An 18,327-nucleotide genomic window follows, 5' to 3' on the forward strand; every position below is an offset into this window, starting at 1 on the left:
GTTATTGGGCGCCACTCACGCCGTCGTTGTAGAGTTTGCGGGGTGAGATCCTGATATAGGGCTGTGTCCGCCCCTTTGTAGGTTATCGGGCGATCCCTACCACATCTCATCATGGCCTCTTTTGTTTGGAAGGAGAGAAATTTAATAATTACATCTCGAGGTCTTCTGTCCTCCGCTCTCTTAGCCCGGAGGGCTCTATGTGCCTGTTCGATATGCCACAGATGGTCCGGTATATCAGGGAGAAGTGGACGGAAAATAGCCAAGACAACCTCGGCGAGGGAACCTTCCCCCTCCTGTTCCGGTAGGCCGCGGAGTCGAAAGTTGTTACGCCGCGATCTGTTCCCCAGGTCATCAATCGCCGATGTAGCAGTGAGGAGCTGGGCCGTCAGGAAATTAATCTGTGCGGTGGCTGCATTGTGGGCTACGACAGTAGATTCCACCCGTTGTTCCAACGCCGCCGTCCGGACGCCGTCCGGACGCCCAAGGCCTGAATTTCCGCTTTTACCTCAGAAGTGTTGCGGACCATCTCGGTGGCCAGGTAAGATCGCACTTCGGCTAGTTTAGCCAGTATCTGGCCGGTATCGGAGTCCGAGCCCCCTAAGGCCACGCCACTACCCGGGCTCGAGGGTGATCGTGGTGTTCCCAGGCCACCCCGTCCGCCATCTTGTGAGCTTAGTCGCATGGCGCGAGAGGCCGCAAATAACTCGGACACCGTTTGTGGCCGATTCAGTCACCTTTTTAGTCTGTTTCCTCGGGGCCCTCTTATCCATCTTAGTTCCCCCACAGGATTATGCAATTTTGATGGTTTGTCTCTGCAAATGTATGCCGTTGGCACCGTGGCTGCAGTGGAGCTCTACCCGAACACGTCCAGCTCGCTCGGCTGCTAACCACGCCCCCCCCTCCCTTGTCTTTTATTGGTCCCCCCTACCCGTGTTTCTTTTCGCCGCCCTCCCCTGTACCTTAGTGCCCTCTCTCTAACCCCTCCCTAGTGCCCCCCTTCCCTGTCCCATAGGCTTATTTCTCCCCCCTCCCATAGTGTTCTTTCTCCCCCCCTCCTTGTCCCATAGTGTTCTTTCTACGCCCCAGCCTCTTTCTACCCCCCATGTCCTATAGTGTTCTTTCTCCCCCCCTTCCTTGTCCCATAGTGTTCTTTCTCCCCCCGTGTTCTTTCTTTCCCCCTCCCCTGTTCCAGTGTCCTTCCTTTCCCCCCTCCAATAGTGTCCTTCCTTTCCCCCCTCCCCTGTCCCATAGAGTTCTTTCTTCGCTCCCCCCCGTTCCATAGTGTCCTTCCTTTCCCCCTTCCCATAGTGTTCTTCCTCCCCGCCCCCCCCCCATAGTGTTCTTTTTCTCCACCTCCCCTGTCCCATAGTGTTCGTCTGGCCTAAAATTTGAAAGTCACTTTGAATTTCTTTTGAATGCCCAGTAGTACACACTTTAGTTAATAACTTTTTTTTTTTTATTAGCTAAACACTGAAATGTAGTCAACTGGAAACCAAACTGCAAAATTGAGGCAAAAAAATTGCCAAGCTTTGACTATAGCTGACAATATTTTAACGTTTTCAATTCACTACTAAAGTCTGAATGTTTAGAAATTCAAAGTGAATTTCAAATTGTGGGTTTCATTCAAAATTTGATATCCATGATATTCCTTCAAAATCGAAGGTTTAGTGAATCGCCCACCACCTTGCTTGTTCCAACATGGAACAATTTCCTTCATAGGTGTCCTGAACAGATCTGTCCTAAACAGGTGTGATATAAAGTTTAAAGAGTCACAAATGCTTTCCTACTTTTACTGCCAAAAGTGCCCTGAGGCATGGTTAACTGTCATAAAAGCTCCAGTAGCAATAATTTCCCCCACATGAAGAGCAGTGATAGCCAAATTCCTTCATCCTAATATAGATGACACTACAAAACTTTCATGCTGAGCATAATTGGAGTTGTAATTCACAGTAGTTGGTATAATGTTGTTTCTATCATTGCTAAAATGTTATCCCATTTGTAGGCAGTTTAATCTTATGAACTATTTAATAATGCAAATTATCAAATGCCATTTTAACAAGAAAATATTTTCATGTATAATAAAGTGTTATAAATATATGAAAAGATACTGAGCACTAAAATTTAGTTTCACTATCTAATGGATTTCAGTCACTTTACTACTTAAACTACAATTTCCCAGTAAAAACATGTTACAAAGTGTTCCATTGCTGTTCCACAAATTATGGTTTGCAAAGAATCCGATTCTAAGACAGCGTTATTATATGTATTTTAATTTCCTATAGCAGAATATAACATTGTATTGTTTTGCTATTATCAAAATCATGATCAGTAAGATTCTAACGCAGTTTTACTGTGTGTGTGTATATATATATATATATATATATATTTATTTTTTTTGAGTTGAACTATCTCCTCCCCTATTTCCCGACGTCATATGATCCAATAGTGATTTGGTTGTAATAAAATTACATGCATGGACTGGAGAAGAAACCAAAAATATCTATTTCTGTGAGCTGCAATGCTAAGTGGATGCAATGGAAGCCAGGGCTTGCCGATGAACAAGAGAAGCTGCAGTGATTTGTTTTTCTATGTAGGGATGAGGTTTATGCATTGTAAGTGAAACATTGCTGTTTATTCCCTGGGATTTTGCACTCCTGCATATAACTGTCTATCCCTGCCTGCTTGGAGAAAGTCCGCCATATTCTGCCTTACCACGCCCGGGGAGCAGAGCCATTGAAGAAAAAAAAAAAAGAAAAAGGCTGGCAGTGGAAATGATTGCAGGCAGGCATATCCTGTGACACCAAGAAGACCATAAGGATCCTTGGATGCATAAGGACAAGGCATTGAAACAACAAAAAGGAGAAAATTAAAAGAAGGATCTGAAGGGTGGCAAATTTGAGGATCTCTGCTGAGGGGGGAAGAAAAAAAATCAGGAGGAAAAGAAAAAAAAATGTGTGAGAAGGGGGGAGGGGTACAAGCTGATTAGCCTGTTAGCATTACATTAGGGTCTGGATTTGACTGCAGGAGAGCTTGCACTCATTGCAAAGGGATCTTTCTTTGGGGGGGTGGGGGAAGTGTGCATTTGCAAAGAAAAAAAAAAGACAAAAATTAGAGAGAGAAAGGAAAGAAATAAAGAAGGGCCGTAGCAGTAGCAGTGTAGGATTGAGCTGTAGATCTGCAGTGTGAGAGCCAGGCTTGCCAGCAGCCCCTGGCTGGGTGTTTGCTGTACACTGAGTGCTGTTCTTCCCATGGATGTCACCAGGTTATTTGGTGCATGGTTCTGAGAGGAGGCGGAGTTGGAGCAGCCGAGTGACAGCACAGATCGGGTGTTCGGTGTCCCCCTGTACTCGGGCTACGGCAGCACCCACCCACCCCAGGGTGCCTTCACATCAGCTGCTCGGCGGGGGCACCTGCATCCCTCTCCCCCCTGCCCAGTGGAGCTGATCGGCTGCCATTCCCTGACGGACATTGCCCCCCTGTGCGCCGCCCGTGTTGTCATCGCACTGCGTGGCCTTTCCTGCGAGCAGTCCGTGCTAGCGGTATCAGCAGGTCGGTCGGTGGCTGCTTGCAGGGTGGGGGTCTCTCTCTCTCCACCAGTCGGCAGACATGACTCTGGAGTCCATCATGGCGTGCTGCCTCAGCGAGGAGGCCAAGGAAGCCAGGAGGATCAACGACGAGATCGAGAGGCAGCTCCGCCGGGATAAGAGGGACGCCCGCCGGGAGCTCAAGCTGCTGCTGCTCGGTGAGTGTCCGGGTGTCCCGGGGGGTGTCCGGGCTCAGCCTGGGCCTCTGCATGGAACATGTGTGTTATACGGTCCCCAGCCTCCCCCTCCCCTCTCTCTCTCTCTGTCTCTGTCTGTCCATTCATCCGCCCAGTGTAACCCATACCGGGCACACAGCATGCTCACAGTATATACAATGGGGCTCTCTGTGTGTACAATGCGCATTATACAGGGAGGCAGCACAATGAATCACAACACTCCATATACATTGCATTTTCGGGATTCACACAATGTTTTGCCATGGACACACATATTTGTGTAGTGAGGGTGTGTGTAGGGGTGTAAATACACACCTTATAATAATGGTACACACACACACACACACACACACACACACACACACACACACACACACACACACACACCTTATTGCATGGTATACACCTCTGCGTAGCTTACAAAGCTTGCTTATAGCTGATGCATGGGTGGTATATACCACAATGGGTATCGGTGTCAGCTGTTAGATGCACAATATTTATATAGTGATGTAAGATGGTTTCTCTCTTTTTTTTTATTAAATCTATTTCCTCTGTGTGAGCATAGACTCAAAGCATGGTCTGAGGGTATTATATCCATAAAACCAGATTGGAAAAATATAGGCCAAAATAGATGATTTTTGAAAATGGGTGTAGTCAAAGCTTGGCTGTGTTAACTTAAATGTAGAAATTTGGTTTTCCATTCATTACACTTTGGTGTTTATTTGAATACACCCTTTGTATTTAGAAAAAGGCCATACTTAAATCATTCGTATGCAATATGCTGTCTAAAGGCAAGTGTTTTGTGTCTTAGTCTGTGTGTCCAAGACCTTGACAGTTGCCATCAGATCAAACATCTAGCTTGCCACAAACTCCAGAGAGAAATTTGTGAACATTACTCTTTTACATACACTATAAAGAAAATGTTACTAATGCTGTATATGCAACATTTAATGCTGTTGTGTCTAGAATGATAAATTTAGCAGATTTATTCCACTGATTTGTGACAAAATGCAGTTTATGTGAACTCCTTGCAATGTGTAATGTAGCACAGTGAACTAGTTTTTATAACAGTCCATGTATGGTTATACTTATAGCCTATTGACAGAAAGTGATGTAGTCTCTGTCCTGTACGTGCATCATCTATGTTGGCTATGCGCATGTGATAAGGAAGACCATCAGTTTTAGATATTGTGCCAAACCCTGTTAAGCTTACCCCCATTTATTTTAAAGGTGCAGCATTTGCTATGTTGTGTGTATTCACTTGGTAATAATAACTGCACATTTTAGGCCCAAATAGCCAAATCTGTAACATCCTCCAAATCCGTTATTTTACCAGGTGAGCAATTTTGATCTAATATTTGGAATCCCCTGTCCAATTATCCATATTTTCTAGTTTAGTGAAAGAACCCTCTTTGTTTGTTGTAAAGGAAGTGTATTCCATCTTTATCTCACAGAGTGCAAACTTCTCCTCACAAAAATGTATTGCATCCAGTGTGTTTTTAAATGTATTCTGTAACACACCTCTTTGTAACAGTCTTCAGTTGGATGTTTATTTCAGTGAATATAAAAATGCTGAACCTTTCTATGTACAAATCCTAATTACTAGGTTGTACAGTACTAATTTGCAAAGATTTTCTTTTTCTTGAATTTGATGACTAAATATGTTATAAACATTTTTAATTCCTGTCGTCTCCCTCTTAAAATGCTCATGGTCTAAGTTAAAGATGGATGCCTGCTGTCAGGTGATGAAATGTGAAAATGGGGGTAAGCGCCCTTCAGAGATCAATTGCTACTGTCAGAATAGGGGCGAGCAGCGTCTCTTGTTGCTGTCTGAAACATTGAGTCTAAGGATTATATTCTTTTGTGTGTGTGTGTGTGTGTGTGTGTGTGTGTGTATATATATATATATATATATATATATATATATATATATATATATATATATATATATATATATATATATATTTTTTTTTTTTTTTTTAATTTTTATTATTGATTTGTGAAAAATTAATGTGTTTAAAAATCCACCTACACGAATAGCTTGCCAAAGAGAGCAGGCATAGCGGCATTTGATGACTGGTGACAGGCTTATGTGTCTGCATTGTGTGCTTTGCTTCCTGAATGGGTTGGCATGTACATCTTCATTTTGAAGGAAATGATATATCAAGGATTAAGGCAATGTGCTGGCTCCTGGTAAGAAACCACAATGGCCAAAAGATGCTACATATACTTTTGTGTATACAAAAAATGATTTCACATATGCAAAATAAAATATGCAGACAATAGTGCTGCTTACATTGCTGGGCATTCTGTTCACTGGAGCCGCATGCCATTAATGTGCAAGTAAGGCATAATAAGCTAATATGTTAAATACGTGCAACATGAATGCACAAAATATGCATTAGAAAATATAGATTTATTTTCCAAAGTCAGGCAATTACATCAGTTTGTGTGTATGTATAAAATATTTTTGTGTTCTCAAAATGTAATAAGTGTTTAAATTATTTTGAGTTTCATGTACTTTACCACAGCTCTTATAACTTCCTATCATACTTTTACAAATATTGCTTGTCGACTGTTTTTCTAAACCTCATATAATTAATATCGACAAACCAATTCACAACAACTAGTTATAGTCTAAATTGTCATAGTTTTATGCACCTCTTGAATATTTCATGAAACCGTGTCTGGTTAAAGCCCACTGTAGTGGTTATGGTGTCAGGGAATCCGGGGTACCTGCAAGAGTACACAATGAAACCATTTTACGAATGGTTTGACAACTCACTCGGGTGCACTACTTCCTGATTCTCCTGCAAGGCCGCTATCATGGAGCTCTCTCAGCATCCTTGTATTGGGCTGTACTTGGATTAGGGCAGACATCCAACTTATTTTTTTCTCTCATTTATAGTTTGTATTAATGCAGTCTAGAAACAATACAACGTGCATATCAACACTTCTACTGATCTAAAAGGTTTACATTTGTTTTTTTACAATCTCTTTGTGGAGCTTGTCGACTTACATGACAATTCGGCGTACGTATGTGTTGCATATTGTAGAGCCACGTTTTGTTATAACTTTTGTGACTAACTAGGGAGGGGGGAAGGGGTACAGAAAGAAAAAGGGATAAGGGAAACCCTGGTCTCATTCCACCATCACTGGGTGATAACATCTCAATGGCTATGTTCTCTCACTTGGATTGTTTAGTGCTGGCGTCAGTTGTCAGTTGTCATGCCCCACTGTGCGGGCTCAAGTGACCAAATTGTTCATTTACCTGCTAGTACTTTTAACTGGCTGTCCAGCTTTCCCACTCTTTTTCATATTTATCTGGGCAACCATTGACTTTGCTAGCCATTCTTTCATAGACTCTGATCATATCCATTTTATTGTGTATATTTTCTATCTGGGGAATCTGCTTGCTTTTCCAATTACTGGCTAAGGCTGTTTTGGCTACTGTGGGGATATTTAATATCACTTTCTTATGGGGATTTATGTTGTGGTCAGGAAAAATGTGGAGTACGTATTTTTCTGGGTGCAGGGGGATGTGAAGGCTAGTCCTGTGGGAGATTGTGGATTGGATTTGTCTCCAGAAGTCATTCAGTTTAGGGCATTTCCAGAATATGTGGAGCATGGTCCCTGTTTCTGCTTCACATCTCCAGCATAGCTCTGTTGTACCTGTGTACATACGTGCCAACCTTTGTGGTACTAGGTACCACCCCATGGTGATTTTGCAATACGCCTCCCATAACGAAAGGCTGCGCGAGGCCTGTTTTGTGCTAGCCATTGCCGACTGCCAGTTTGTTAGGGGGATATGGTAGCCTATTTCTTCCTCCCATTGTTTCATGTACTTCATTTTACCTGGTACTGCACTTGTGATTATCGCATTATAGCATAGGGATAGAGGTTTAGCGAATTTTCTCAGTGACACTTGTCTTGGTGTAATGGCCGGTGTGTCATTTTTAATGATAATGTTTTTACTGCGGGTTTGTATTATATTTTTGACCCTTAGGTAAAGAAACATGTCTCTGGGAGCCAGTTTCAACTCCTCCTGCAAATCAGGGAACGATTTAATCTGTTCCCCATTCATTAGGTCGCGCACCTGTCTCGCTCCATGGGGCTGCCACCTCCCCACCTGCAGTCCCGGGGAGCAAGCTGCTAGTGTTGTTATTGGTGCCTCTCTAAAGAGTTGTGTTGGGTCCAACACCAGTGGGCTCCCGGCTTTCCAGGCAGTTATCAGAGTTTTTGAGCAGTGTAATATTGGGCCTTCGGAGGCTCGGGGGTCCGAGCATGTCCATAGGTGGTGAATGGTGTTGCATGTGTCTAGGCATGCATTTTTGAGTGATAGCCAGAGTGGTTGTTGGGGGCTCTTGGAGTTCCTCAGTAGTCTTATCCCTTGTGCCAGAAGGGATGCCCTGTAGTAAGCCTTTACTTCTGGCATTCCCAATCCTCCTTTCGTGTAAGTGAGCCCCAGGCACTCTTTGGCTACACTCGGGGGGGCTTCCTTTTCCATATGTGGGTGTTGATAGTGCTTTAGAATTGTTTAAGCAGTGAGTTCGGGAAAGATATTGGCCGGGTTCTAAAGAGATATAGTATATGTGGTAGTACCATCATTTTGATAAGATTAATACGGCCTAACCAAGATACCTCCAGACCTTCCCACTCCACAAGGGTGGTTTTGATTTGTTTGAGCATAGGGTAGTGATTTTCTTTGGTTACGCTATGGGGTGATTTGGTGAGTTTTACGCCTAGATATTGTAGAGAGGTAGTGCGCCAGTCAGTGGTGTGTGTTTTTGGACGAATTAAAAAAAAAAAAGACATCCAACTTTTACTACAGAAGTCGTCTCATATGGGTTGGGTGCCCACAGGTAAATTGTTCAAACCGTGCCTTGGAGCCCTCACATACTGACCTAACCACTACAGAGGTCTTTAGGGGTCATGCTTCTTGGAGTGTTATTGTAAATGTAATTTATTCAGTGGTAGAATCACCCTCTGTGCAAAGAGTATGCACAAAATTTACATTGGGTCTTGTTCCAGATAGGCTAATGGTATACTGACGCTGCTGGAGGTGGAGACACAACTCTGCCAGCAAAATAAAATATGCCCGTATGCGCAGAGTTTCATTTTGAAAAGCTGCACATACAGCTTAAAATCACTGAAGTGGTCATGGTGTAACCCTAAGTAAGGTGTATAACAGATTTCTGTGAAAAAATGCATGTGGTATCTGCAGTCACAAGTTCTAGTAAATAGAATTAATGGAATGAATTTGCAAAAAAAAATTAAAATGGCATAAATAAGCTGCATCATGCTACATACCCACGCCCCACCCCATACTAGCAGAGTAAAACTCTTTCTATCAGGGCATCAGAAAGACCATCTGATTTGCCACGCATGCGCATTGGCCTCCAATTGCTTCCCAATGGGAAAGCATTGGCTTGCATGAGATTGTTGATCTTGATGATCTCAGTCAAATAGGCATGCCAGAAGAAGCCACGCTGTGAAAGAGAAGTGAGTTTAAGTCCCTTTTTTTTTTTCCCCCCCCCTATTTAGGTAGGGGCCCGATACTATATACTACTGTTAGCTATACACATTTGTATTCCTAACCCAAGAAAGTTCCTTTAAAGGAACACTTCACAATGTAAATAAAAATCATACACACCGTTTAGCAGCTATATCCCAATCTCATAGAGAAGGCTGTGTTTCTTTTCAGTCTTTGTGCGTAGTCCCGTGAAAATGCCTGGTGATTGCATGCGTTTCTGCACAGATTTGTGGCTCTTAAAGAAAAAAAAAAAAACCTACAAGGATGGGGAGAACCAGTATTCTTTTGTAGGTCATTTTGAAAAGCAGGTGCGCGCTATTAGAATGCCCCTGCTACTTCTGCTAACTCAGTTGAGCTAATGGAAGAAGGAGGTGAATTTCCCTAGCTGTTTGACACAACTTAACCTAGGCAATAGCCCCACAGTACTTATCACAATGGATGTACGCAACCTTCATACGGTAATTCTACATGAGCAGGGAATAGAGGCTATGAGATCAGTCCTTACCTTGTCTGTAACCTATTAAGGCCCACCAATAAAACTTTAACTTCTGGCTCTTGCATTATGAAACAACTACTTTAGATTTGAAGAACGGCGGTACCTAGTGTTCAGGAGTGCTGTGTGTGAGTGCTGCGCTCATACGTGACAGCGTTGCGTATGTTGCCAGTGCAACGGGAGTACTACACGGTCACCAAAGTTACTGAAGTAAATACTGAACGAGCAGAGGAATCAAAAGCAGATTGCAATAAAAAAAAAGTCATTCCTCTAACAGACACACAGTCTATGAAGGGGGGGATATAGTGAATTATACAGAGTACCCAGGTGAAAGAACAAGTGGGAAATGCATTATAAGAATACTTAGATACTCAGGACGTAAGAATGGCCATCAAATGGAGAAATTCATAAAGCTATAAGTGCCTTATTTATTACTTATGGTATTGGATAATATAAAGTGCATAACATTGTGAAACCCTATATGGTACTTCTGTATTGGAGGTCTTCCATAGGGGCGCCAGCCTTGCCCTTATGTCCCTGTCTCGTTCTGCGCCCCTGCCACGGCTTCTCGTCATTGTTCTTGTCTCTGTGTTGTCTAAAATTTTTGATTTTAATTATCTGAAGCGGATTCACCTGAAATAATATCTATTGTAGAGAATTGAGGGCGTATAATTCTCTTACGCTGTCGGTTGGGTCTGCGCATTCTATCCCCTGTAAGCCACTTGTAAACCCGGTGGTCCCGGTAGTCTTGGCGTACACGCTCAAACTTTTGTTTTTTTAACTTGATTAACTCATTCTTATAGACAAGTAATCCTTCTTTCAATTTATGTAGACGTTTAACACCCTCAGGAGATGCCAGCATAATTACATGTTACATTTCCACCTCTGTAATCTTATTTCCTCCATATCAGTTCTGATACCTTGAATGATGATCAGGATTAGGTCTAAGGATGCTATTTTAAGTACAGCCGTCCAGTCCTTACAGACCTTAACCTTACCACGGCCAATGGTTGGAACATTTAGAATTCTAAAACCCCTAGGAATTCTTTTTGCTTTATAATAATCAGATGGGGAGAGACCATGGAGATCTAAATCTATTTATTTATTTTCTGTTTAAGCGTAGTAGTTGAGAATTTTTTTCCCGATGTTAAATTGTGGGGTAATTCAAGCCCCGTTGTCTCCCAAAGAACAGCTTTTGCATCATCTTGTTAAAATTATGAATTGTCTGCTTGTTCAGCATATGCCCCTGCTTGTAAGAGAAAATCGTCCATATTTTCCCCCCAAAAAATCAATAAAATCCAATGGAAAAACATCCAACACGGCAGAAAAATTTAGTTCTTATAATTTAAAGTACATACAGTGTCAGACTGTGAAGCATTGCACATTACATTAAAAACACTATTGAACAATAGGGAAGTGTGTGTGTGTGTGTGTCCGTGTCCCTCTTGACTAGTGTCTCTGACTGCCTCTCTGCTATTTCTATCTGGATGGCTGCCCACTTGCTTAAACTAAACGTGACCAAAACTGAAATTCTGGTCTTTCCTCCCCCAAGTGTTGTTACTCCTGTGTCTCTCTCCCTCCAAGTCAACGGTGCTACCATCAGCTCCACCTCGCAGGCTCGTTGCCTAGGTGTTCTCCTTGACTCTGGCCTCTCCTTCAAGCCTCATGTTCAATCTATCGCCAAATCCTGTCATTTCCATCTCAAAAACTTTGCGCGCATCCGCCCCTACTTAATGCCAGATGCGACTAAGGTGTTGGTCCATTCCTCTGTCCTTTCTCGCCTTGACTAACTCCCAACATGTGCCGTTACAGTCCATAATGAATGCGGCAGCGAGGCTCATCTTCCTGTCCGCCCGCACCTCCCATGCCTCACTCTTCTGTCAGTCCCTACATTGGCTTCCTATAAAATATAGAGCTCAATTTAAAATTCTGCTTCTTGCTATTAAATCTCTACAAAATGCCGCTCCCACCTATCTAATCCTCCCCTTATACACAAGTATGTCCCATCTAGGCCCTTACGATCTGTTGAAGACTTACGTCTATCTTCTGTCCTTACTCCCACCTCTGATGCTCTCCTTCAAGATTTCTCGAGGGCTGCACCGTTCCTGTGGAACTCGCTTCCCTCCTCCGTTAGATGCTCACCCAGTCTCCACTCCTTCAAAAAAAAAAATCATTAAAAACCCACTTCTTCATAAAAGCGTATCAATTAAACTGTTAATAGCTCCTGACTGATTCCTCTTCTGCAACTGTCACTAGACTAATACTATCCTTACCTTTTTGTGTCATATTACCCCACTCCCTCTAGCATGTAAGCTCATTGAGCAGGACCCTCAACCCCTCTGTTCCTGTGTGTCCAACTTGTCTGGTTACAACTACATGTCTGTTCGTCCACCCATTGTAAAGCGCTGCAGAGTTTGATGGCGCTATATAAATATAATAATAATAATCAGAGCCATATCAGTCCAGTGATGTAGATGTAAAAAACAGATAAAATGCATTTCAATGATATGTTCTATGTGTAGACCTATGCTTTCCAATACTCTTATGCATGTATGCTTATATATGTGACTGTGCATTTATATTTGTGTATGAGTTCGCATGTATGTGTTTGTGTAAAGTGTGTGTGTGTATGTATATATATATATATATATATATATATCTATAGGTCTATGTATGTGTAGGTACATGTATTGGTGCTTGTGTGTGCATGTACATATATTTGGGAATTTGGTTGTATTTATATGTATATTGTTGTATATACTTGTACATATACACTACTTGTGTGTCTCTGTGTATGTTGGATATAGGCCTTCATGCATATCCTGTACCTCGTGGTATATTTCCGACCCTCTGCAAGAATGGTGTCTATTTTCTATCTAACCTGCGTCTTATCTGCACTCCTGTCGCTTTAACCCTTGTATCACAACTCAACTTTGAATTCTATGTGTCGTCTTGCTCAGATATGCTTTAGACTTGAGAAAGGGAGGTTCTCTCGGAAGCTTGTAATTAAAAAAAATTCTGTTTATCCAATAAAAAAGATATTACAAGATACAAATGTTATCTGTTTTTATATACACACACACCTGTTGTATGCAGCAAACAAACGCCATGGAATCCATGTTTAAAATGGAATAATGAGGTAAAAATGTGATTCCTTATTGAAGTAATTTGCATATGCCCACCCAGAATCCTTGCAGTAGTAACATCACTGCATATTTGTGGTTTCTGTGGGAAAAGCAAGTTTTATGGCTTGACTGGTGTGCAGATATATGTTTAACATTGTATTGACTATCAACTATATCTATGTATGTATGTATGTATGTATATATCTCTATATCTAACAGATAAAATTCATATCTTGTAATGCCTTTTTTATTGGACTAACATAATTTTTTAATGACAAGCTATCGGGATAACCTCCCTTTCTCAAGCCTGAAGCATTTCTCAGATTTGAGACTTGAGAAAGGGAGGTTATCCCGAAAGCTTGTCATTAAAAAATTCTGTTAGTCCAATAAAAAAAGGTATTACAAGATACGAATTTTATCTGTTTTTTTTACATCTACATCACTGGACTAATACGGCTACAAACTCTACATATATATACATATATATATATTTCCTGTGGCTGAAATGTCTGTTAGTCTAGTTATCTTTTAAAAAGAGCCACAGACAAACAGAATGTGACTGCATATAAGAAACATTCGGACCATCTAGTTTGCCCAATTTTCTAAATAGTTTAATTAGTCCCTGGCCTTATCGTATAGTTCGGATAGCCTTATGCCTGTCCCACACATGCTTAACCCCTTAAGGACACATGACGTGCGTGACACGTCATGATTCCCTTTTATTCCAGAAGTTTGGTCCTTAAGGGGTTAAACTCCTTTACTGTGTTAACCTCTACCACCTTAGCTGGGAAGCTATTCCATGCATTTACTCTCTCAGTAAAGTAACACTTTCTGATATTATTTTTTTAACCTTTGCCCCTATAATTTAAGCCAGGCAAGTCTGTTGGTATGCTGCTGTGTTTTTTTTTTTTTTTTTTTTTTAAAGCCATCTGTTTAACCCCTTAAGGACCGAGGACGGTTCAGGACCGTCATCGGCATTTTTGCATTGCCGACCGAGGACGGTCCTGAACCGTCCTAACGGTCCAATGTACTTACCCGATCGCCGTCGTTCCCCCGGCGGCGATCGGCGGTGCTCCCGTTGTGGGGAGACTGCCTGCAGCCCAGACAGTCTCCCCATGGCGGATTAGGACCCCTGTGGCCATGTGATCGCCCAACAGGGCGACCACATGGTCACAATAGGTGTCCATGTCTCTGCCTGCAGGGGGACTGTCTGTGCTGACAGGCAGTCTCCCTGCTTAGTGTAAAATCATAAAAAAAATAAAGTTTAAAGTTAATAAATAAAAATTATAATTATATATGTGTGTGTGTGTATATATATATATATATATATATATATATATATGATATATAGACGTATATTATATATATATATATATATATAATATACGTCTAAATATCATATATATAATGTCATACTAAGTGTATTTTTATATTAATATGTACATATATTAATATAAAAATACACTTATAATTAAATTACACACGTGTATATATATAATATATATAATAACTATATATATTGTGTATATATTATTATAAACTACAAATAATAAGTAATTTAAATTAAACTAAAAAAATTAAAAATAATAATAAAAATGTAAAAAAAAATTATATCTATACGAAATTTTATTCTAACTGTATTTTGATATTAATATATATATATTTATATCAAAATACACTTAGAATGAAATTGTATATATATCTATGTATATATAAATAAAAAGAATACGAACTATTCATATGTCCATATACAAAATTACATAAATAATTATATAAATATACACGTAGACTTCAAATATATAAATATGCATATATATTTAAATTCTATGTGCGTATTTATGTAATATTTTTACATAATTAAGTTATTTTATTGATTGCAATTTAAGGGACCTGCCTGCCAACCCAGGCCGAGAGTACAGAGAATTTAATTTGCTATCACTGTATTTTACCCTGTAACGTTCTACGACACCCTAAAACCTGTACATGGGGGGTACTGTTTTACTCGGGAGACTTCGCTGAACACAAATATTAGTGATTCAAAACAGTAAAACATATCACAGCGATGATATTGTCAGTGAAAGTGACTTTTTTTGCATTTTTCACACACAAACGGCACTTTTACTGATGATATAATTGTTGTGATACATTTTCCAGTTTTGAAACACTAATATTTGTGTTCAGCAAAGTCTCCTGAGTATAACAGTACCCCCCATGTACAGGTTTTATAGCGTTTTTGAAAGTTACAGGGTCAAATATATGGGTCATATTTTTACATTGAAAATGGCCAGGTTGGTTACGTTGCCTTTGAGAGCGTATGGTAGCCCAGGAATGAGAATTACCCCCATGATGGCATACCATTTGCAAAAGTAGACAACCCAAGGTATTGCAAATGGGGTATGTCCAGTCTTTTTTAGTAACCACTTAGTCACAAACACTGGCCAAAATTAGCGTTCAATTTAGTTTTTTACTTTTTTCACACACAAACAAATATGAACGCTAACTTTGGCCAGTGTTTGCGACTAAGTGGCTACTAAAAAAGTCTGGACATACCCCATATTGAATACCCTGGGTTGTCTACTTTAAAAAAAATATGTACATGTGGGGTGTTATTTAGCGATTTATGACAGATAATAGTGTTACAATGTCACTATTGATACATTTTAAAAATATAGGTTTTGAAACCTCAATATCCTACTTGTACCTATAGCCCTATAACATGCAAAAAAATAGCAAAAAGCATGTAAACACTGGGTATTTTTAAACTCAGGACAAAATTTTGAATCTATTTAGCAGTTTTTTTCATTCGCTTTTGTAGATGAGTAAAAGATTTTTTACATAAAAGTCAAAAAACATGTATTTTTTTCAATTTTTCATCATATTTTTTCATTTTTTAAAAATTAAATTACATGAGATTATATAAATAATGGTATGTAAAGAAAGCCCATTTTGTCCTGAAAAAAACAATATATAATTTGTATGGGAACAGTAAATGAGAGAGCGGAAAATTACAGCTAAACACAACCACCACAAAAGTGTCAAAAAGATGCCTGGTCGCAAATGTACAACATCGCAAAAAAAGTCCAGTCCTTAAGGGGTTAAAGCTTTTTCTGAAAAGTTAGGTGTCAACATTTACTGTTATAAAAGAGGTCATCCTATTTTGTAAAATTAACTTTCCCTTATGCGATATCTAAATCATATCTGTTTACAAGTGTTATAAGTTTAAAGTGGTGTCAGCAGAAAATGTCTACGCGCAATCTTTAAGTGTTTTAAAACTATTAGGTAACTTTTTATAAAAACTGAACAAAAGATTTCTTTACTTGAGCACACGTCATCAAAGTTTATTTTCCTTTTTTTTTTTTTTGTACAAGGAAAAGATTGAATGAATGTTCTAGCAAGTTAAAATTTTGATTGGCTCCCAACTCCACATGCTCATTTTAGAGTTCTTTTTAATTTATTTTTAAATGCATTTATTTAATTTGATGTTTCCCGATTTTAGCACAAATCAGGATTTCAAAATTATGATGCAATTCCAAGATGATCACCCGCACTAAATATTGTCATTATCTTACACAGGTTAATACTAAAACACCATAGTTTGTTTACAAGAAAAAACAATTCTTTCAAATTATTATTTGATTATTGGAAAGACTATTTCAGTGACAGTGCTACATTAGAGTCACTGTACAGCAAAATAATCACAACTCTAAGACTGTATAATCCTAATGCTCACAATTGAAATAAAACCACTGTTTTGCACTAATAGTACCTGTTCTGTTCTTATTTTTTAATTAGATATATGGCTTGGTACTACTCTTTGCCAGTTGAAATTGTTAAAGGGGCACTGTAGGCACCCAAACCACTTCGGCTCATTAAAGTGGTCTTGGTGCATTGTCCCATGTCCCTTAACCCTACAATGGTAATTACTGCAATAATTAACTCTGAGGGTTACCTCCTCCTCTAGTGGTTATCTACCAGATAGCCACTAGCGGGACTTCCGGAATCCACACTGACTCTTGGTCTGTTTTCTGATGCTGGACTTCCTCACGCTCTGCATGAGGACCTCCAATGTCAGATTTTTCGTAATGCGAGCGTGACCATTGCCGCGCATGCCTATTACGTCTCCCCCGCGAGGGACATCTGTATTGGATTCAGGTAAATGGCTGAACGGGTTTTAACCCCTTCAGCTGCGAGGGAGGGGGGCACTGCAGGATTGTACAGTCCAGGAAAACGGGTTTGTTTTCCTGGCACTATAGAATCCTTTTAAAGCATAGTTGACTTGAATAATTTGTCCAACTTGTCTACAATGGCCTTAAAGTTATAGGCACCCACTCTACTTTAAGTCATTGAAGTGGTCTGGGTGTAGTTTTGATAAACTGCAATAATTACCTGCCAGGGTTCACTCCACCTGTAGTGGCTGTCTAGAGAGACTTCTGGGTAGTTAGGCGACTTTTGGTTACCTAACTCACACTGGACGTCCTCACGCTATGCATGAAGAAATCCAGCATCGCCCAAAACCCCATAGAAAAGCATGCACAATGCTTTCCCATGGTCCTAATTCAGGCATAGCTCTCGCTTTGCATGCACATTAGGTTCCCCCACTCCTCCCACCCCCCTGCTGACTGACGTAGACGGATGTGCAGCCTGAACCAGTGCCAAGGGAAATCGGCACTGGAAATAAGTAAGTTACAGTAGGGGTATTTAACCCCTTCTGCACCACTAGGGGTTGTGATGGAGGGGGTTGCAATAGGGAGCTATAGTACCAAAAAACAACTTTGGTTTCCTGGCACTGTGACTAAGTGGCTTCTAAAAAAGACTGGACATACCCCATTTGCAATACCTTGGGTTGTCTACTGTTGCAAATGTTATGCCATCATGGGGGTATTTTCATTCCTGGGCTACCATACGGTCTCAAATGCAACGTAACCATTCTGGCGAATTTCAATGTGAAAAAACTGAAATGCAAGCCTCATATTTGACTCTGTAACTTTTGAGAACACCATAAAACCTGTACATGAGGGGTACTGTTATACTCGGGAGACTTCGAGTAAAACAGTAAAATGTATCACAACAATTGTATCGTCCGTGTAAGTGCCATTTTTTTGTGAAAAATGCAAAACAATTCACTTTCACTGACGATATCGTCGTAGTACATTTTTACTGTTTTGAAACACTCATTTGTGTTCAGTAAAATCTGAGTAAAATAGTAACCCCCATGTACAGGTTTTATGGTGTCTTGGAAAGTTACAGGGTTAAATATAGTGGTAGCAAATTAAATTCCCTGGACTTTCGGCCTGGGTTGTCAGGCAGGTCCCGCAAATTATTAATAAAATGACCTAATTATGTAAAATTATTACATAAATATATACGTAGAATTATTATATATGTGTGTATGTATATATAATGTATATCATTTCAA

At 40.3% G+C, this 18,327-nt stretch overlaps 1 protein-coding gene across 1 annotated transcript in view; it reads left to right on the forward strand.

Moving 5' to 3' along the window:
• The first annotated feature begins 2,451 nt into the window (after positions 1-2,451).
• The window catches only part of LOC134611300 (guanine nucleotide-binding protein G(q) subunit alpha), a 141,241-nt gene continuing 125,365 nt past the window's right edge, over positions 2,452-18,327 (forward strand). The window contains exon 1 of the mRNA XM_063455023.1: positions 2,452-3,742. Within this exon, the coding sequence (XP_063311093.1) occupies positions 3,607-3,742 (136 nt within the window). The 5' untranslated portion in view covers positions 2,452-3,606. The remainder of the gene's footprint in view (positions 3,743-18,327) is intronic.

This window comes from Pelobates fuscus, chromosome 5, assembly GCF_036172605.1.
Source record: "Pelobates fuscus isolate aPelFus1 chromosome 5, aPelFus1.pri, whole genome shotgun sequence".
Taxonomy (NCBI): domain Eukaryota; kingdom Metazoa; phylum Chordata; class Amphibia; order Anura; family Pelobatidae; genus Pelobates; species Pelobates fuscus.